Source organism: Paramisgurnus dabryanus, chromosome 1, assembly GCF_030506205.2.
Source record: "Paramisgurnus dabryanus chromosome 1, PD_genome_1.1, whole genome shotgun sequence".
Classification (NCBI taxonomy): domain Eukaryota; kingdom Metazoa; phylum Chordata; class Actinopteri; order Cypriniformes; family Cobitidae; genus Paramisgurnus; species Paramisgurnus dabryanus.
In genome coordinates, this window is record NC_133337.1 from 34,047,160 (window position 1) to 34,069,370 (window position 22,211).

Sequence of the window (22,211 nt, forward strand, 5' to 3'; positions counted from 1 at the left end):
TTCCTTAATACCACACCAGGAGGTCAATAACAAAACTTCAGACACACAATGATGCACACACACATACACACAAGTAACGCACAAAGAAGTCCATCTCCGAGTGTCTAATCCGTAGCCCACATTTAGAGTTAAAAAGACCACAGTGCTGTTATGGCAAAGGCTTGAAATGTGTGAGCGAGCTTTTCCCATCCAGTAAGCGGCATTCAACTCTAATATCACCCATCCAGCGAGAAGTCTCATCCTTATTGATTGTCTTGCGCAAGACAGCAGAAGAATACAAACTGAAAGACAGACACAAACAATTCAATACAACTGACTTGAATGTGCTTTTCATACGCTGGAACAATGGCACGCTCACAATAGGGCCCGTTAACTCTCATGTCTTCAGCTGTTTTGCCAACCTCAAAGACTTGGATTGAAGCATAGATGAAAAAATCACGCAATCGTCTACTCGGAAAAAGGAGGCATCTTGTGCTTTTCCTGACTGACGAAGCTATCGAGAAAAATCTCTAGCGTGATAATGGCTGGTGTTTCGTTGTGTCATATTCGGTAAACATTAGACACAAAACTTTGTTTGAAAGGAGTCTGTTTGTCTTTCAGGCTGGATTTCATCATTTTTCAACGAACTTCCCAACTGACCATTTTATTGTTCAAAGGTTGCTCTTTCAGACCACTGAAGACTATTTGTTTTACTCAAATGTCAATTTTCTCAAATGTCACTGATAAAACTCTTTAGAACATTTAAAAATGGTCACAAATGACTGTTGCCATACAGTAAGGTACTGAATTATTATTGGTTCATATTGATATCTCTGACTTTTGTTATCTGGGCAAAACTGAGCGCTGTTTGAAACATTGCTGGAAGTGATTCCATCCAAGCGAATCTTTTAAAAATTCACAAAAATATAAAAACAAACAAATGTGAATTAGGTGCGTTTCCATCAAGTTGTTTGAGTAAATTACGATGGTATTGGTAAGCTAGTAACCAACAGTAAACAAAACAAGGCACGCTTGAAAAATGGAGACAGGACGGCATGTAGTCACGATGGGGCAAGTTATTCATTATTAGCAGTGTAGCTTTAATTGCTAAACTGAATGATGTGCACAGAAGAAGGAATGCAGCATTTTTGATGCAGGCACTAGCAGCAAGGGCATTGCAACATCTCTTCATGTAGTATTTGGGTTCTTTGACATGGAAATATTTATAATTAAAAAAATCTAAAAAATAAAAAGCTTTTTATACTTTAAACATTTACATTAAAGAAACATGTGGTATTTGGTGATCATTGTAGAGACAATAATAAGGAATTTAAATGAGTGCAAGACCAATTTTCTCATCCTCCGCAACAATTTTCAATCATTGTTTAAGCCCTAAAGGAACTAACATTTAAAAAAAAAAAAAAAAAATGGTAGAAAGGGACATAATTGACTGTGAAAGTTCTTATTTTTTCTCTCCAGATAAAAATAAAAATTTTGTTTGTTATAGTACCTAGACAACTTTTTAGTTCTCATTTCCGAAACATGAGTTTGTAAATGCATATATTTAATGTAATATCATGTTGCGGTAATGATAATTTATGATAATGTAAAAAAAATATAATTCTATAGAAAATATTTTTTAAATCCTCTAAAAATAATGGTTAAATTAAGTTCAGACCTTAATCTTATATTTGATTGGCTTCAAATTATCATGCTACACACCTTCTAAATCTGGATTTCGTGAGAATCACCCGACAGTGAAAACAGTTAGACGGTCAGTCCCGTGCGTTTAATGTTCACTACCTCAGAATTAGTTTGGCAAATGGGTTTCCATCTCCCATTATTTGCATTTACTCTTTTTCGCAAAATCAAAAACTACCTCAAGCGAGAATAAAAACTTCTTTGCAAATGAAGGGATTTTTAATCGAAAGTTTCCATCACTTAAAATTATGTATCTCTTTTTGGGCCCCTCCCAAAGAATATTCATGTCATAAAACAATCTAAAATTTATCAATTGATACAATGTAGTGATGTTAGTTAATAGCCTTGTTGTTGTTTTTTTTTACACAGAATTTATGATACATTAATGTATTTTATAAAATGTCAGAAAGCTGGGGGGCCCTGAATTCTCGAGGCCCCTGGCCCCCAATTTGAGAACCACTGTCTTAGGTAGCTATAGAGGAGAGATATATAATCTTACATATTAGACTCTTCTGTTTACTTCTGTATATGAGCAACAAATACGAGGAGATCTCATCTCATGTGATTTTATTTCCCACAGTGGGTTTCAAGTTTGAGAAAATCAGAAAATTAATAAAAAACACACACTTAGCAACTAAAATGATTGAAAATAATGAGAAAGTTATTATCCTAGATTTGTAGTGTTTTTAAAAAGTACAATATGTCACCTTGCCTGTGAAATCCAGGTATCAAAGTCATTATGAAATAAGGAGCATTAAAGTTTAGTTTTACTTGCTTATTTTAAATCGATATCATCTTACTCACAATCACAAAAAAATGACTTTAGCTGTGTTTTCACAGACTAGTCACCTATTTCTTTAAATTAGGATTCTTACAACAAAATCCCTTTGCAGATCCATACATGTACATTGTGCTTTTATTTTCTTTTTTTTTGTCACCATGCTCTTTTTCCTTTTTAAGTGGAAAATAATGACATGCAACTCCTGTGAAAACCTTGCTCCTAATGTTAATTTATACATCTAACTAATTACAACCAAATGGTGGAAATTGCATATGTAAGTTGTTTTCTCTCCCACGCCATCTCTCTCAGCTCCCAGATGATCTCAGCGTTCACAGCGTCCCCTTTTGCTTGCAACTGTATGCCTCAGTATGTCTGTATATGTAAGTACCTGAATAAAATCTGTAAGGCCATTCACACACAGTCCATCAAGTCAATAAAAGATGTGTTTTTCAGTTTAATTACTTTTAACTGCGAGTCACTGAAAACGAAAGATAGCTCGATGCAATGACTGATGATGTCTGTAAAAACCATACAGAAGGAACGCAAAAAAGCATTCTATGTGAATTGTACAACGTCTGACCAATTAATATTCAAAGATTAAAAAAAATAGATTTCATAGATATTTCAGCCAATAAAATAAATCATTTTAAATGGAGTATAGAAATATCCATGACTACAAACTTTGATTTTCCTCACTTTTCCAAAACTGGAAAACATAAGCGTGGGAACCCTGACTGGAGTTACTGTAGTTATGATGTCTACAATATTAAGTTGGGCAGTTATAGCCGTTTCCATTCGATCTGTGCATGACTCCATTTATGTGGGTGTTCAAGCATGTATGTGCGTTTCGGGTGTCAGTATGTGTGTGAAAGCAGTCTGAAGTGGCAGTCGTATAGCGGATTAACAGACCCTGGGGAGAGATAGACTGAAAACCAGCGCTGAACTCCTTCGAATCCTTTCACTCATCCCTTCTTCTCGGTGTATCCGCCCTTCCTATTCTCTCTGCCAACAATGACAGGGCCTAAGTGCTGTCTTATAAAATGCCCCAGTGCTTCTCAACACACAGCCACCCCCCACCCCATACACGTCTCACAAAAGATGTATACTCTGTGCGAGCGCTACAGAGTCCTCCGCTGCCGTGGCTTTAGATCTTCAAACGCTATTCGACTCGCCCTACAGTTCAGTGTTAAGCTATAAAACAGCGCAGTTGCACTTACAACACACCGTGCATTAAAAGCCACCTCCGGATTGACCCCAGACCAGCGGAGGCGGTATAAAATAATAGAGGCGTCCAGGCAGGAGCTGACCCCGGGACAGGCTTTGAAGCCGGAGCATCCCACAGGGCGAGGACCAAAGAGGAGGACTCAATTAGTCAGCTCCAAATTGAACCATCAATCTCGGCTCACTCCATGGCCATCCGGTGCGAGGGGGCCAGAAGTTGTAAACAAGACGACGCTTTTAATTTACAAGAGCCACCCAATGTCCATACCTGACTTCAGGTGAGGAAAACATGAGGGTGTGTTTACATTATTTTTATTAAAAAATAATGCAAAACACACTTTTCGTGGCTTTGAGGAACAATAAAGGCCCACTAAATTTCACTCACCACAAAAGTGACAAAACAAGCATTTCAGACCCTAAATGTGCTATAGATGAGGAGCGATCTGTTTTAAAGGTATTTACTGAACCTGATTCATTATTGTGTGTGTAAAAGCACACAGGGTGGGAGGCTCAAAGCAAGGCAGAGGAAGGTGAATAAGACCATTGTCTGTAAAGGCCTGTGTGACGTATGCTCAGCTTGAGTGCAGTGTGTGTGTATGTGAGGTTTAGTGCTGAGGGAACTAAAGCTTGGCCCTGACCATGAATCAAGCTCAGCCCAGCGCCAAGGCTGACAAACACAAGCATGCACACATCCACTCGCGCGCGCACGCACGCGTGGACACTCGGGAGACCCTGAACATCTGTGCCCCACATAACACAGACTGCCAAGCACCAGCGAGAAGTAAATCTTCTCCATTGAGAGCAGGGGGTAGGAGGAGGACCACAGTACCCATAAAGAAGAAAGCACCTCTGATATGTTGGTTTGTGGTGTGGTCGTCTGATTGCGGTCCGTGTTTAAGAGTGTGGATGAGACAGGAACTGCTGTGTGTGTTTGAGTCAGGATCTTTGCTCATACTAAACCCCTGACAGCCTTCCTGCCCTCTTTCCATTACTAAAGCTAATATCACACGCAAGCACTCCAGCACGCTACCACCCGCCATAGCAAAAAACTTTGTGCTGTTATTTTCTGAAATGCACAGAAGATAAGACAAAATGGTCATGTTGTCTATCTAAATCTAAATTGTACTGACAGAATTAGTAATTGGATGATTATTCCTGCATTTATAACAAAGACCTGTTACTTTAAAACAAGTTGTTGAAATAGAGAAAGTTTGCAAACTTGTGTCATTATAATTCATTTAAAGAGAAAGTATAAAATGTGTAACCACCAAACTATTTGTATCGGCAGATTTACTAAAAAAAAGACGCAGATGGGAGTGGTAATATCTACGGGTTAATTACAAAAATGTGCAAATTAAATAACACAGAAGCAACAACTGATTTCCATAAAGACCAATGCTATGTACTAAAAGCAGCGCAAATTAGTTCAGGGTCACAAATAAGCAAAGCTGATGCTCCTCAGGTGCGGGTGATCTACTTACACCTGATGCACTTGAGTTCAGCACCATGGACATCGCAGCTGAAAATGTGGGGTGTGAAATCCCAGCTAACAAAGCCATAGTACACTGAAAGGACCGGAGTACAAAAAATAAAGGTTTACAGAAGTTCGGACTCCTTTTATTTCCCCCAGCAAATAAAAAATAACATGGCTTGGCAAACTATATTTTTGAATAATATGTTCCTCTGGCATTTAAAAAAAACTGTTACATGTGGAAAAAATCATTTTCCTTGTACCATGCACTGTCTGCGATGACTCCTCTATTGCAGCCATTCAAGCACAAAATGGTTTAAGACATGCTTTTTCGGCGTTAAATAATGGTGCAAATACCGATAATATCACACGCAAACAATAGTAAATTGCATTGCGTGAATCATTTAAATAATCTCCTCCCATAAATTTAAATCTGGCCCTTAGCAATCGGTTATCCGTTTCGGTGAGATGCATAATCGGTGCATCTCTAGAAAAAAAAACAATGCAAAATTGTTGTAGCTTGTCTAATAGATAAAACCACTTTGACAGAAAATGTATAACTCAACTAATGTATCTAATAGAATACTGCAATTTACAACAAAGTGTTTTCAGTCCCTTCAAAAAAAAAACGTGATTATGTGATCGCATGATTCAATGCATAATCATCCAAAGTCCGCATATCTATGCAGGGGCCGCATTTTTTAAATACGCCACATAAATTGCAGATTTCTGCTTGCAAAATAGACAGGGCTTGCATGATTTCATAATCCCTGCATTTTCGAAGCAAAAAGTAATATATATCTTAGTAGAAAATGTTGCATTTAATTCACACATGCGCAGCCATGTCCCCTGTTGTCATGGGAATGTTAGGAAGTGACGTAATTACGCAACATGAACATCAATGAAAAGCTGCAAACTGTTTTTGCAAGTTCACGCAATTTTGGCGAATTTCATTGCATAAAATTGCATAAATATTCTGCATATTCCATCGCATTTTTTAGTGTCGCAAGATCAAGGATTTCTGCCCGCAACAATCACAAAAAAAACTCGGCGTTTTTCTGGAAGGACTGACTTTTCTACTTTCTCCCCTGAGAAAAATTTGTATAATATACTTTCAGTGATGTCCAACAGTGACAGCCGGTCACAAAAACTATCGGTGACAGCCAAGCAAAAACCCATATCATTTGATCTTAAAGATAACCCATATTGATAACCCACATATGAGGAAATAAGGTGAGAATGTAACAAGTAACAACAAGTAAAAAGATCAACTCATACTGTTTATCCCTACTGAGTAGATAAAAGACTGGCTCGGACAGACGTTTAGTAAAGGCCAAACGCTGTGCTCTTGGTCAATTCGCACGTGCACTTGATGACCCAGTATAAGTCTGGTTGGTATTACATTTCCGTGTAATAAACGACTCAGCTCTGGCTGTTTATCTGAGGGGAAGTGGAGCAGCGAAAGGCGAACAGGTGAGCAAAAAAGCTGGCTAACACGCTGACTAACACACTCCTGATTTCAAACGAAGACACATATGTTACTTTCTCACTCTCTCTCTCTCTTCTCTTACTGTTTCCTGACCCATTTCCTTCCCTTACTACATTCCCCCCACAAACCAGTGTTACGGCTGTACGTAGTATTTAAGCAGCTTTCGCCGTATATGTGTGTGTGTGTGTGATGGTGTTTGATTGATCCGGCCTGAAGCAGCGTGTGAAATAGAAAGAAAGGGAACGGTAATAATACGGCCCTTTCATAATGATTAAAGCATTCATTAATTTTTCATCATAACCTGCTGTTTGTAGCTAATGGTCTTTGTGAGGTACACAAGCAAACAATGGACAGGCGAGTTGAAAAGGGATTTTTATCAGGCTATGAGAGCCCAGGCTCAATGCACTGCCCTCCTCCCTCTCTTTCTTCATCTTCGTTTCTCTTTCTCTTTTCTGTTTCCCTTTCTCTGTGGCCGTGCTTCTTGAGGGACCGGGGGCTTCTTTTGTCTGCGCATTTCAACATTGAACAGAAAGTACAGAGATAATGCGTTACTGTAGTTTCTCCCGCTAATGGACTCCATCTTTCTCTTTACGTTTCTTTCTTTCCTTTGTTTCCAAAGAGTTTTATAAAGTGTCTGCGCATTAAGTCCTCCTATACAGTATGTGTCATCTATCTATCTATCTATCTATCTATCTATCTATCTATCTATCTATCTATCTATCTGTCTGTCTGTCTGTCTGTCTGTCTGTCTGTCTGTCTGTCTGTCTGTCTGTCTGTCCGTCCGTCCGTCCGTCCGTCCGTCCGTCCGTCCGTCCGTCCGTCCATCCCATCCATCCCATCCATCGTTATATCCATATTTCAATACACATTGGCTAATTCACATAGGGAGGTTCTGATTATTCATGAAGAACTGGCCTCTAATTACAGAGTGGCGTGATGTAAGACAAAGTGAGAGAGAGAGAGAAAGAGAGAGAGACACAGAGAGAGAGAGAGACCATATAGAAGGAGTTGAGAGCTGCTCTCTCAGTAATCAGTCTGAAATGAATATGCAAAGTGTGGCACACAATGGCTCCAAACAGCTGATCCCTGCCTGCTCTAACAAAGGCCTGACTTTATCAACAGCTCTCATTAAGCAGTATTTGTAAGTCAGGAATGATGGGTAGATAGAACGAGAGAAATACAATGAGCTTGCATGACAGATGGGTTTTGAAGTCATTCACCTTTGAATCAAATGCATGACAATGCAGCAACATCATAATTACACACAATAACACATATATGCATATAATGTGACCCTCTAGATCCTCTATGGTGTAGCCTGTAAGTTTTGTCCTGGACACTATGTTGATATAATTAATACTAGGGTTGCAAAGCTTGGAAATTTTGGAAATATTGGGATTTAAAAGAAATTTTTTGTAAATTTCGGGTAATTATACAAACGATATCATCTTCAAAATTCCCATTTATTCCTGTGTAATTCCCACTGAAAGTTTCCAATATTCCCAGAACTTAACCCTAATTAATACTCTTTTATTACTTACCCTCCGGCTCATTTTTGATCAGTTCCTCCATCTTGCGCTGTTTGAGCGTGTCCACCACGTCGGCCAGGCTGCCTTTGCGTCTCTCTGGGGTGCCTAGAGCCGAAGCAGAGCTGGGTTCGCTCCCTGGCCGCGCGGACCCCTCTTCGTGCTGCTGCTTACTGGGTGAGGTAGATGAGTTGTGCTGGGGGTAGGGGCTCAGGGCCAGGCCTTTACTGCCATCCTGATCCTGTTAGACATACAGAGGGAAAAAGACAAGATGTGAACGGCGTTAAACAACACAACAAACAAGCTTGAACTAATTATTTCTTCCTGTTCCTGAGTGCCGAGGCATGGTTATTTACTTTCATCTTCATCTACCCATCTGTACGATAGAAAGTCTCTCTCTTTACAGAAGTCTTTCAAGACAAAATCATTAGCGGCAAAAGTTTGTCGTTTTGCCATTACAGTGAACCGTCTCTTCCTTTGAGATTTTCTACTTTGAATCGGCTCCAAACATACAAGAACATCCAACATCCGTTTTTCTTCTTTTCTTGACCAACATGACAGCTGCAATATCAATCACCATCTATCTATCTATCTATCTATCTATCTATCTATCTATCTATCTATCTATCTATCTATCTATCTATCCATCCATCCATCCATCCATCCATCCATCCATCCATCCATCCATCCATCCATCCATCCATCCATCCATCCATCCATCCATCCATCCATCCATCCTTGGCTTTTACTCAGCCTCATTTGATGTCCTTTATAAAGTTGAATTAAAAAACAAGTCAGGTATTTGGACTCAACTGTCCATGTCCATTAATCAGGGTTAATCTTTCGCTAAGACACATCTATTATTTTCCTTACCACCTGCGTGATTGACAGCAACCTCGGCCAGTCAGACAATAGCATAATCCCCCTGACCTGGCTAGATATACACTGACCGGATTTACACCTCAACAATCAACATCAACTATAATGTGCCACCTGCTTCCAACGTTCCACAAACCGAAACTTTTTCAGCCCAAACTCGAATCCCAAGTTCACAGACTTGATCAAAGCTCTCCGTGCAGGTCTATCGCCCGCTTAGATTTTAATAATGACATCTGTTTTTAATCATTAACTCAAGAGAGTGAACAGAGAGCAGCAGATGGTTCATTTACTAGAGCTTAATGCAACACGAATTACACAAGAGTTTCACAAGACACGGAACAGTAGCGAATACGATTTTATTTATATCGGCAGAGTGATTCACGTTGATGATGTTATTTAGCCCTGTAAACAAAACAATTTGTTCTACGTATTTAAAGAAATGAAAAAAATTTTGCACTGCTGATTTTTTTTAAGCAGCATAAGCATAATATTTCAGCTAATAAATAATAATAATAATAATAACAACAACAATAACGATAATAATAATAATAATAATTTTTTATTATTATTATTACTATTACTACTAATACTATTATTATTATTATTGTTATTATTATTACTTTTGTTATTGGTAATATTGTACTGTATTTGGTACTGTAGAAGTGAGGGTTGAGGACTGGGATCTACACCCAATGAATAATGTTTTTCTTTTTTCAATCTTGTTTGTTTTTTGTTGTTAACAATATAAATTAACTAAAACATTAATGCTATACTTAAACTTGGCTACCAGCTACCAGCTTTCATTTCAAACAGACAAAAACAACATCAAGATCAGCTGTCAGCACTCTATCTATCCAGTTATACTGTATTCGTTTTTTTAACACAGGCTGATTGGTCATCATCTATCATCATCACAAAAACAATTATTGTAGGACTCATTTAACGGCAACACTTTCACTTGCTACGAACACACACCCCAAGAGACATTTCAAGATAATACTCATTCACTTAAAGACTGATGACTGGCAAGCTTAAAGATCTAAAAGGCTTTAACGACGCATGTGAAATATGACAGGCTGCATGCTGATTCGCTCACCCGTTTAACATACTGTAAAACCGTCTTCTAATCTGTTTTAAAAACACAACATTTCACTGACACACACTTATATTTTATTCCTCTGCCCCTATCAACTCCAGTAGGGCTGGGATTAGGAGAATTCCAGAGTCACAGCAAACAAGTTGACCAAAGCAGTGCGAGATTACCCGATCAAACGCAAACAAAACTGTCAGTTCAAGAAAAAGGGAGGATGAGAGACTACAGACAGAAAGAGAGAGAGAGTGGGAGAATGGCAGGCGTTTCTCTCTGCCTGCTTTAGTGTGGCATGCATCTTAAAACACGGTCACACCTGTCACTTCCAATCTATCTAATCCCACTGCATACTTCAAACAGCAGCTCTTCGGCTTTCTACAGAGATGTCTAGAAAACAATATGGATAGAAATGAAGCGAAGATGGTGTCAGGAGAAGCCGTTTTCCTGCACGTCCAGTGACACTAAGTCCCGGACAGATGAAAGGTCATTCCTGCCCTGTCTTCGTTTTGATGGTTCGGGGACAAGTAGATAAGCTAGCATCCTGGCACCTTTTATTCATTATTAAATATAATCCATAATGAGTAACAGGTCCATGTGGTACGGGGCTACCATGTTTCCCCCCTTAAAAAAGGCATGAACCAAAAATGGATCAAAACTGAGCCTGTTGTCATTTTTGTCGTGTGACAGATCTATTAACGTCCTTTAAGTGTGTGTGCATGTGCACGCAATTTTTCGGTAGGTATGAATAAGTGTGCAAAGCTGTTTGTGTGAGCGTGTGTCTGCATATATGCATTTATATGCATTTCTGATGTGCCGTTCTGCGCAGTGTAGGCGGTTCTGCTTTTAGTGGTGCAGATGTCAATTCTCTCGTCGAAAGACTGAAACGAAGTAAAACTGTGTCTCTTTCCACAATCCTTGAACCGGTGCGACTTGGCGACAGAATGAAACAACTTTTGTCCTCTTAAGCTCATGTGTGACAGGAGCACATTTAAACACTTGCCAAGAAAACAAAATACTTTTTCCTCTCGGTTTTTTCCCTTCAACACAAATGCCGGCATTCCACCACATGCCAACTTGTTTTTTCCGTCGTCTTTTTACATCGCTCGTCCTATTCCTGTACCGCATTCCCACCTGTTTCCCTGAAAGCATCCCTCTCCGCTTCCATATGCTAATTTAAATCTGGTTATTATAATAACACAGGTCGTGTTTAGCACGTGCCCCACTGATATGCCCAAATAAGACTGACGTATTATGTACTGTAGCGTGGGGAAATCTGGCTTCTTGCTTCACTAAGCACTAGGAATCTAACCTCTATGCTTGCTATCAGTTAAACTGTCAAGAACCCCGCTGCTGACAGACACACACATACACACTCTCGAGTTGGACATCTCCCCTATCCTGTGGTGTTTACACCTCTTCTGTTGTCTTAAGCCTGTGTTGCTGATCTCTCCGTGTGTTCACAATCCGCTCACCTCTAAACCTGGCTCAACCGAGCTATTGTCAGTACTGATCCTGCCGTGAACGTGCGCACACACCGATGAAGATTTCAAGAGACACCTTATAATGTCTCATCATGTGTTGTGTCGAATCTATATGAGGTAATGGAATATAAAGATACAATGATTCCTTATTAAGATTAGTATGAAACATTAACTTTTTACTGCATCCTTAAATTGTCCAAACTTTGTTTTTCATCTATTTATATTTAGATACATATTTATGAAGTGTTATCATATAATTAAAGTATATATTTAATGTTAACATCTTATTACCAACTTGATAATTTGTGTAGGTATACTGTATAATATTATCTATTTATAAAAAATTGGGATATTTTTGGGTGAACTATCCCTTCAATGCGCGTCCTCATTAACAGGACAACATGGACAGTAATTAACACCTCGCTTTTATCACGCGGATGTAATTCTCTTCTCACCTTTCCGTTTTAAAGCCTTTAATTTCCCGCCAGTGAAACTGGCGTGACTCTACAGAACGGCGGGAACGCGCTTCAATCAGACTCCGCTGACCCCCTTTATCACGAACGCGCAGCTCTCTCGGCATCGCGCGCGTCATCAGGATGAAGAGGTCAGTAGAGTCTGAAGCGCGTGTGCGCCGCTGCCGTGTTAATTTACAATGACAAGATAAAGCGGTAATCTTCCGCCGCGCGCTACCCGGGGACTCGCCGAGTCGATTTACACTTCCCTATCACTTTGTACAATTGGCGTGACAAAGCCCCTCAGAGTCCCCACTCGTGTAAATCTCTCTCTCGCTCAACTCTTCTGCCAGTCAGCGCGGATCGGCTCAGGGAAACTTTAATGTCTCACACATGCCAGCCTGCTTTCCCCAAAATCCGCCCGTGCGCGAGACGGATACGCTTTATTAATCCACATCAAATACAGCGCGCGCGTGTCTGTCATGTCAGCACGAGAGCCACAGACAGCAGTCTACTTACTTACAGATTACAGTAACACAACAATTACAATCCCTGCACTGCTGCTGATACAGTAATATGATTACTTTGTTTAACATTATGTGTACACTCACGATTTCATTTATTTACACCAACAAATAATTTTATATTGCAAGTCTCATTTTATCATCTTATATGGAGGTGGTGAAACTCCAAAAGGCACATCCCACATTAAAATAAATAATTTAAATGACTCCAGTAGGTTAATAATAAGGCATGAGGATGAGTAAATTATGAGTATATTTTTATATTTTGTTCAATCATTCATTAAAAGGGATAGTTCATACAAAAATATAAAATCTGTCATCGTTTACTCACCCTCATGTTGTTCTAAATCTGTGTGACTTTTTTATTTTGATGAACACAAAATAAGCTATTTTGATAAATGATGGAAAGCACACAGCTGATTGTAACCATTGACTTCCATAGTAGGAAAACCAATATTATGGAAGTATTGTGATACATGATTAAGAAGATATTTGGATAAATTATGGTAAGGACACAGTTGATGGTACCCATTGAATTTCATCGTATTTGTTTTTCCTACTATGGAAGTCAATGCTTACAATCAGCTGTGTGCTTTCCATCATTTATCAAAATAACTTATTTTGTGTTCATCAGAAAAAACGAAACTCATATAGATTTAGTACAACATAAAAAATTCATTTTGGGGTAAACTATGCCTTTAATATGGCTTAGGCTTTGTACCTAAACAGTTACATTAGTAAGGGTATAGTATACCCGTAGACTGTAAAATAAAACGCTAAGACACAATTTTTAACAAAAGTATAATTTTATACACTGTCAGATTTAAAAAAAATACCCTGTCACTGGGGTGGTACCCTTATGGGTATACAACCCATTGGATTGTTTTACCTTTTGGCATTCAATACTATACCCGGAGGACCTATTATGTACATTTAAGGACCAATTTTGTACCAGTTAAATGTTAGGGATACAAAACATTTAACTGTACCTTTAAAGGTACACAATAGGTCCTTAAGATACAGTGATGTACCCAAAAAACAGTAACATTTTCGTACCTTTTCTTTACTGAGCCAGCAGGTCACCCATTGGAGAAAAGAAAACAGGGTTTAGTATTTTGTCCCCTCAGTTTATAAACCATACTCGCAAATTATTAAACTGTTCCCTCAGTTTTACAAATCTTGTGCACAAATTCATAAACCATGTGCACGCTTTTGCAATCCGTCCCCATGGTTTTGCACACTGTACTCATAGATTTGTAGCCCCTCCCTCATTTTAGGAATCGCCTTTTTGCTTTTATTCATGCTTCCCAAGCCTCCTATTCCTGTTGGATATTTCCAGGAATTAATGAAAGCTGTGTTAAACAGCTGTTGTATATACTTTACTAACTGGAAACGTGCTTAAAGCTGTACGTAATATTTACGTAATATTTTAATCGGATGCTACTTTCATTCAAGCACTTAAACGTAGCATACATTTTAAATAGTTTTGCAATTTTAAATCAATATTTAAAGACTCATTTGGTTAATATGTTATTATTAAATAAATATATAAAATTGCATAATAACTATGTAAAACGGAGCTGTTGTCGTACTACAGATTTCTAAAATTAGGGAGAGGCTACAAATCCGTGAATACAGTTTGCAAAACCGTGGTGACGGATTGCGAAAGCGTCCGCACGGTTTATGAATTTGTGGGTACGGATTGCCAAAACTGAGGGAACAGTTTAATAATCTGTGAGTACGGTTTATATCTGTGATCACAGATTTGCGGGTTTTCTTTTCTTTTCTCCAAGGGGTGACCTGCTGGGCTCCATATTTTTCTGACAGTGCATGTATTGGTAAACGTAAATATTTCATCATTCATAAGATCCATCCATATGCATTGCAATGAAAGTCGCAAATCTGAACATTGGTAGTTTAACCTAAGGCTGAGATAGAGACTGACTGTCATAAACAAACAACATGCTTGGAATGGAGTTTAAAGAGCAAAAACAAAAGTAACTCTACAGTGTGAAAGAATAAGGACTTTGGTTTATTGTGGAAAATAATTGCACAACTTCAGAGTCCAATATGACCCATAATCATCGAGTTAATTGCAGAATTAGCTCACGTTACGTTCCTCAAGTACCGATTCATTGTTTTACAGCCGGATTGATTCCCAAAGCCTGTTGTGTGCACAAGTTTATCGTGATAGATAGGAGAATGGGACGAAAGGTCATCTGAGATACTAAAGCTCAGGTGTGTGTCAACGTGAAAACAGAAGTTAGAGTCCATTTTGCTTAATATGACGCAACCATCGGCACATATTTTAGCATCTTACATCTGTTAAAATGACAACATTTTACCAGTCGGCGGCTAAATGTCCCTGTTATAACTGTCTATATCCTCTATGACAGACTATTTTGACCCATCATGAATGCACACTCTATGATGACACATGAACAGTCAAACACCTATGAGTCACTTTGGCCACATTCATTGAAGACCTGTCTCGCTGTGTCTGCTTATGACATCATTGGAGCGTGACAGGCATTTCCATGCAAAAGTCATGGTGAGGCGTACGAAGGATGGTGCCTGTCAAAGTGAAAGCACCTATAATAGTGGGAGTGGGAGGAGCTTAAACATACTTCATCCAATCCAATCGAATGAGAGGTGTTCGAGTCTATAGACAGTTATTGGGTCAAGTCATGGTGGTGGGGCTCAGACTTACCATGGTAGTGTGTAGTGTTGGGGGGCTGTCGAGCAGTCGGGGGGATCGCGGTGATACTTTGCTGCAGTACGAACTCAGGGGCAAGTGAATGACGGCATGTCCGTCACTTTCTTCATCCTCCAATCGCTGTCTGCTCGTCGCCATGACTACCTCTCCATCTGTTCCCCCATATGGAGAGGCTGGTCGCTTGGAAGACATCCTGGAAAAATGAGAGAGAGAGCAAAAGTGAGTGAGGCATTCAGGAAAGGCACGGGAAAGACAGGGACGTGACTGATGTTTAGTTGTGAGCGACACATGAGAGAGCGTTTCATACACAGACGGCTATTAAGATCAGTGGCTTGAGCGACAAATACAGGTGTAAGTGAGGTCCAAAAAGTTTTGTGCTCCCATCACTCAAAGCTACCTGTACATGAGATGCATTCGAGATGCTTGTTACTACCAGATATGCCTCGCCTGACCATTTCCGATCACTTTAATACCAAATGTAAACAGGCTACATAACCATCAACACCTCAGTTTTGTCCACATCCATCTTTCCATCAAAGAGCCGTCCCACCTACACCATCACCGAGCCATTTACTGTAGCACCAGCGTACATGATGTGTTTAGCCAGCCTGTTTGATGTACTGTAAAGACTCGAGCACTCCATTAAAGAAAAGTGCAGACGGCTTGACGCGCATCAAATAATGCGTTTGCAAAAAACAGACAAACAATGGTGTGTGTGTGTGTGTGTGTGTGTGCTACAGTATAGCAGATGTTAATCACAGTGTATGTGGTGTTGACAATGCCATAGAAAATAGACCTTGATGAAGGTCTGTGTTCCTCTGATACCTTCAGAAAGGAAAGGCATTTATGAAATGAACACTCTCTCCCACAATGCACGGGGGGAAAAATGAATATGCTCTCGTAATAAGATTTCATCTGGCTTACGGCATTGCCTAAGTGCTTTCAGAGATGCGCCACACAGCCTTGGGGCTAGTGTTACTATGACCCTGGGTAATAAGTACCTATCTTTTAAGAGAAAAAGGCAGACGAGGATAGAGAAAACTATTTTTATTTGTCTCCTACATTGCAACTGAAAAGACGTCTTTGATCACAGTTTTGTAGTTTTCTTTTACAAAGAGCAAAGTTGAGGTGAGGTTACTTTTCATGTATATCAATAATCAAATAGCATCTCTGCACAGTCCGGTTTTGATTGAAACACATCTGGGTGCTGCTAAAAGCCGATTGGTCCACTTTTTACGCATACACGGGGTTTGCGTACAGTGTGTGCAACGTAATTTTTCGTCATCAGAAGAGAGCGTGCGTACTGTACGCGCACTGCCTGATTTGTACACGTAGGTCGCACATGCACGTACAGGACAATGTAGTATGTAGGCCAGGACATGCATTGCATTTTGTTGCAACGTGCATGCGTTGAATGTCTGTGTACATGTACGCGTCAAATAAACCACGTAAAAACAGACTATAGGGGTGCGCGGGGCAAAAACTAACGAAGGGTTAATTGTAACACTTACTGTTTACATTGTTGCACAAGGTTGAGCGTTTTGTTTTTACGGTATTTTTTCATACTGCCAAAAGATTATCTCACGCAAATTATTGGAAATGTATCATGTTTTTCTAGAGAGTTATTGATGAACGAGTGTTTGTGGCGGCATGTACTTTTTTTTTTGGTTTTTAAGTTGGGTGTGTAAGATACCAAATCCAATGCTGTGTCATATTAATCAGTGTCTTGTTGACTAAAACATAGCATCGTTTTGAAATATGTCAGCAGCTCTTAGCTACTTTTTTGGTGGGCTTGAAAATATTTTGACCCAGGGGGTTAATTGTAACCCTGTGTTACAACTAACCCCTCAGCACTTACGATATGAAAACCGCTAACATTAGCGTAATTCTTGCCGTTGTTTTAAATAGGCTACGCACTGTAAGATAATTTCCTAAATAAGATAGCACCTCCCCAAAGGACACTGTATGGGGGCAAAGTGAGTGCGCGAGAAAAGCCTCTCTCCACGATTCACAGTGGACTTCCCACTGAGACACATTTGGGTTTCAAAGACACACCTTTAGGGTGTCATACATTTGTATTCTTTTCTCTAAAAGCAAACTGTATATGAAATGCTACATGCACAAAGAATCTAAAATCTGTATCTTATTTGTTTTCTATTGGAATGTCTCATTGCAAGTGGTTACAGGTCTCACTCATATAACAACAGAATTCAATGTTAAAGTATATGTGAAACTTCATTCAGTGTTGATAGACACCTCCCTTTCTAAGCATAAACCAATCACCCACTGTATACAGATTAAGGACAGCCCTTAGTTTTACCAACAACCAATCAGTACCAAATTCCTATATGCTTTGTTCTCTGGTTATTTAAGGAGATGTGTAGAAGATTTAGGCGGGACTTTCAATATCGAGAAATGCACCCCCATGATGCTGTCCTGGCACAGCATCATGTATTTTTATTTTACTTTGAGGAATCTGTAACCAGATCTTCATCTCCTTACCAGGTATGCAATGGTTTTTCGTTTGTTTCGTATTTGAATTGGAATGTAAATTGGCTTCTGAATTATGTGCTACCTACCTGGTTAATAAATTGTGTTTGGATTATTCTGTGTTGCTACGAAAGTTATTGACATGATTAGTAAATTACGATGTATCCTTGTTACCGCAATGTCTGAAAATCAGGCTAGTATTACGGACCAAAATCCCAGACTAGATGGCATAGTAGTACATCAGCGGAGGATTTTGGAGATCCGACTAGCACTTGGCGTTAGTTTAAGTTAAATTAGATGCGTGGAGGCTAATTTCCTGTTTAGAGTAACAAGTAAATGTTGTCTGACCACTCTAAATCAGATGAGCCTCAGCCTCTGGTTATTTCAATATTAATCTATCTAAGTTGCATATTAAATTATGACACGATTATACAAAGCTATCATTGGATAAGACGGTCAGTTTGTTTTATGATAGTGGTCGTGAGCCTCTGGTTAGAAATAAATATTGTAATAATTAAGTTGCACCTCTATGGGGACTAAATAAAGTATGTTCAGAGACGAGCACGCATAAAAGGCGGCCTTCTGAACATATGGTCTAACCTCTAGCAGCGACCAAGCCTGATTCGGTTGTGATCGTGGGCCCGCATGATTATTAAATATTAATAAACGGCCGGTGCGTGAGTCCAAAGCGACATGAGTAGCCGAATGAACGGATGCAATAACAAGTAGGGCTAAACAAGAATAACCAAACATCCACCCAAATTCTGTAACTGTTAAAAGTAATTCTCAATCCGATTTATATTAACATTATCTTGGAGTCAGATAATAATACAAAATTGCATAATGCCAAAACGTCATCTGCAAGCGCCGGAAAAGACAGAACGCGCTATAATCCTCGTTTGGATTCCGCCGTTGGGCCAAACGGATGGATGGGGTCATATTTGGACCCTTACAAAGTGGTGATCCCGACGTGATATTCAACCAGTGGAAATCTTATCAAAATGTACAAAGTACGACTGATTCGATCCCTGGAGAATAAGAGTCTTTTCATGGAGCTAAAGGTTTGATCTTCTTATTTCTTCAGCTGATGTGGTAAGTCAATCTTTTCTTTTTCCTTTTAAAAATGTTTAAGGGAATGTTTTAAACATCCCACATTTATGAAATAGGTTGTAAATATACCTAATGTTAGACTGGAAATCAAATCCGGTGGGGCCTTTAAGAATGAAATGAAACCACATTAATAGGAAATGCTGTGTGATGTTAAATGAAGAATGAATTGCTTTGCTCTGTTAAGATCTTTTGTTAACATGCCTACGGAAAACAAAAGATCGTCTTACATTGGAGTTAAATCATCCAAAATTTATTCTGATTCTCAAACAAGGAAAACATCTAGAATCTAAATTTAAATCACCAAATTCTACACAATTGTTTATGTTGTGACAGTAAATGCACAACCTGGAAAGAGTGCCAAAATAACTTTTAACAATTGAAAAATGATGTTGGATGATTTAAACTACAATGCAATGAATGTGTTTGCATGTGAAAGGAGGACTTGGACAATTGAAATGTGAGAAGCACACAGATAGTAAGGTTTTTAAATGCTGCAAACACCAGTGTACAATCTATATTTGATGAATTAAGGTAATATTGTAATCAAGCTGGAGAATGAAGGAAATGTATGAATGATTGAAGGCAGCGTTGTTGGATTTAAAAATCCTCAACGCACAGAGAAATGTAACTGAATGGTGGACATTAAGCAAGTAGGGAGATGATTTAAAACTAGTAAAGATTGCTTGTTGTGAGTGAGTCTTCTAAAAGATCACTCTGGATTGAATGAGGATAGAATGGAATCAGTAAGTCATATTACAATTACAAACTTCTAATTCAATGTAGTATTTCTCCATTGATGAGATACAATTAAGCAAAACCTAAAATTGTTGCAGGAAAATATAATGTTGTCCCAGGCCAACACAAATGGTCTTATCTCTTACTGTGAGACACCCAACTGAGATGAAAGGGCTTACCCCCCACTCAGATAACGGGCTATCCATTGTTCCCAAGAGAGAACATTTTTTTTAAGAGAGACATTGTCTGTAACTATATTTTTCCTTCTGTTAATCAATCTCAGTGTTCTTTAAGAACTTGATAAACACCAGGACTGTTAAAAGTTCTTGGCTTAGTCTTTCCCTATGAGTCTGTGAATATTGTTTAAAGACAGTTTTATACAGCTTTATAGAGATGTGAAAGGCCACACAATTCTTAGTCTTGAAACTGTTGTAGGAATACATTAGCATGAACCAATAAACGTCTGTGCCTCACACCAGTCTGTCCAGGGCTGACACCTTTTCACATTCAAATACATTGATACAGTAACATCTTGCAAATTACAAACACCAGCCTGGTGTTCCTTAAAAGAGATCAGTAATGAAAGTATTTTTAATTTATACTATTTTAATGTAATATAATCTATATTGTTATCAAGTTGCAATATACATTATATTATAAATGGCCAAACAGGCCTCAGATGGTAAATATTGTGGTGTATTACATGTATGTATACTATATGAAATAACTTACACAGGCCAAACTCACAGAATTGGTTCACTACACAGTGTGTCAAGGAGCGGAGCACGCTGTCACGTGTTGCCATGTTTTAACACTGAAAAATTACATGACACTCGTGATGATAGTGAACCAAATCTCCTTCATTGGAAATCCCTAACCCATTTTTTAATCCAATACAGAGGTCTATTTTAATCATTTGGTAACTAAACCTATGATAAATGCTGAACACATCAAACAAAAGAGTCCTTTTGGGTCAGAGATCTGAAGCAGTCAAAGGTGTGATGAGCTGATGAATTGCCCACAGGTCTGACTGAACTGAGCAACTTAAAATGAAGCCATTTGAGCTTATGGAAAAGTTCTCCAGCAGAAATGGAGTTTGAATGCTCACAGCAGACAGCAAGGGTTTAGATGCTTTCACAGCTTAAAGTAATATGCTGTCGGACTACACTGCAATAGCAGTAGTCAATAAAAAAAAAAAAAAAACTCTGACCAAAGGATGTAAAGCTAATTTAATCTCTGAAAATAAATTTGCAAAATAATATGACAATGGTACATCTATTCCCTAATGACTGATCACCAAAAGGAGAAATTGTACCGCATGTCTTAATGCAAATTGCATAAAGGGTTAAAAACTAAATTGCTTCTCTGTTTGTCTTTTTATCAGGTTGAAAGCTGTAAATCCTGGCCAGAGATGTCTGGCCACATCAAAGACAGCGAACCCTGCAGAAAAAACAATCTAGAAAACTGAGGATGGGTGCGAAGACATTCAAAGGCCATTTTACACCTCACTACACTATACCATCATGAATAGACATGGCCTCAAAATTTGCAACCCTAATTGTTAGAGATAAAATCCACCCATCTTTCAGACAAACACTGACTGTACAGCACACACATTGACTAAAACAATCTCGTAACACATCTGGTATAGACGTAAAGACTATCCAGACATAAACACTACACACCACACAACATATTCCAAACTTAACATTACATTTAAAATCAACATTCTCCTGTTGACACAAACAGGGACATCTAATCTAACACATATGCTAAAGTGATATCATTCACACCCATATTAGCAAAACTACAACATTCATAAGAAACTTACATGGCAAAGTCACACTTTGATGATTATGTTTCTAATTGCAATAACAAACTTACTGTCTTAATCTCAAATCAATAATCTGACTGTTGTTGTCATAAGTGAGGACCAGTTGGCGCCCTGATCCTCAACTTATCACTAAACAACAGCACAAACAATTTTCAAGAATCAATCAAACCATTTACATCTCAACTCCTAATATCAAATGTGACTTAGCCGACATATCAGATACACACCTATATAAGTATTCACATATCTCTACACTCATACACCTACTTATACACGCAAACACATTGAAATCTGAGATTCTAAATCTTCAAATGTATGGACTATACATACACATTCACATACAGATACATATACACATAGGCACATACCTGCACACATAGAAATCTAACATGAGATTCTGAATCTTCAATTGTGCTCATGGACTCAACATGTTCTGAACATATACTAAGTTAATCTTAGGCCTACAAGGTGCTTATATTAGAAAATTCAGAGTTCCCTCAACATTCATGATAGATGTGTGCATGGTATAATTACAACATCATGTGCTTATTATTATTATTATTATTATTATATATGGTCTACCATGCCCATACCTAAATCTATTGTAGCAATATTTTACTATCACGTTTATTGATACACCCTATGAGATGCATTACCAAATTTTACTTTAACATGTTCCGTTATTTTTTTTACATGACCCAATATATGCATACCTGAATGTTATTTAACACT

The 22,211-nt window shown here is 38.6% G+C and overlaps 1 protein-coding gene across 11 annotated transcripts in view; it reads right to left on the reverse strand.

The window, feature by feature from the left end:
* sox5 (SRY-box transcription factor 5) overlaps positions 1–22,211 on the reverse strand; it is a 291,386-nt gene that overhangs the window by 65,621 nt on the left and 203,554 nt on the right. For all 11 annotated transcript variants that reach the window (XM_065268644.2, XM_065268643.2, XM_065268647.2 and 8 more), the window contains 2 exons: positions 15,305–15,503; positions 8,184–8,409 (listed from right to left, as the gene is read on the reverse strand). In XM_065268644.2, the coding sequence (XP_065124716.1) occupies positions 8,184–8,409; positions 15,305–15,503 (425 nt within the window). The remainder of the gene's footprint in view (positions 1–8,183; positions 8,410–15,304; positions 15,504–22,211) is intronic.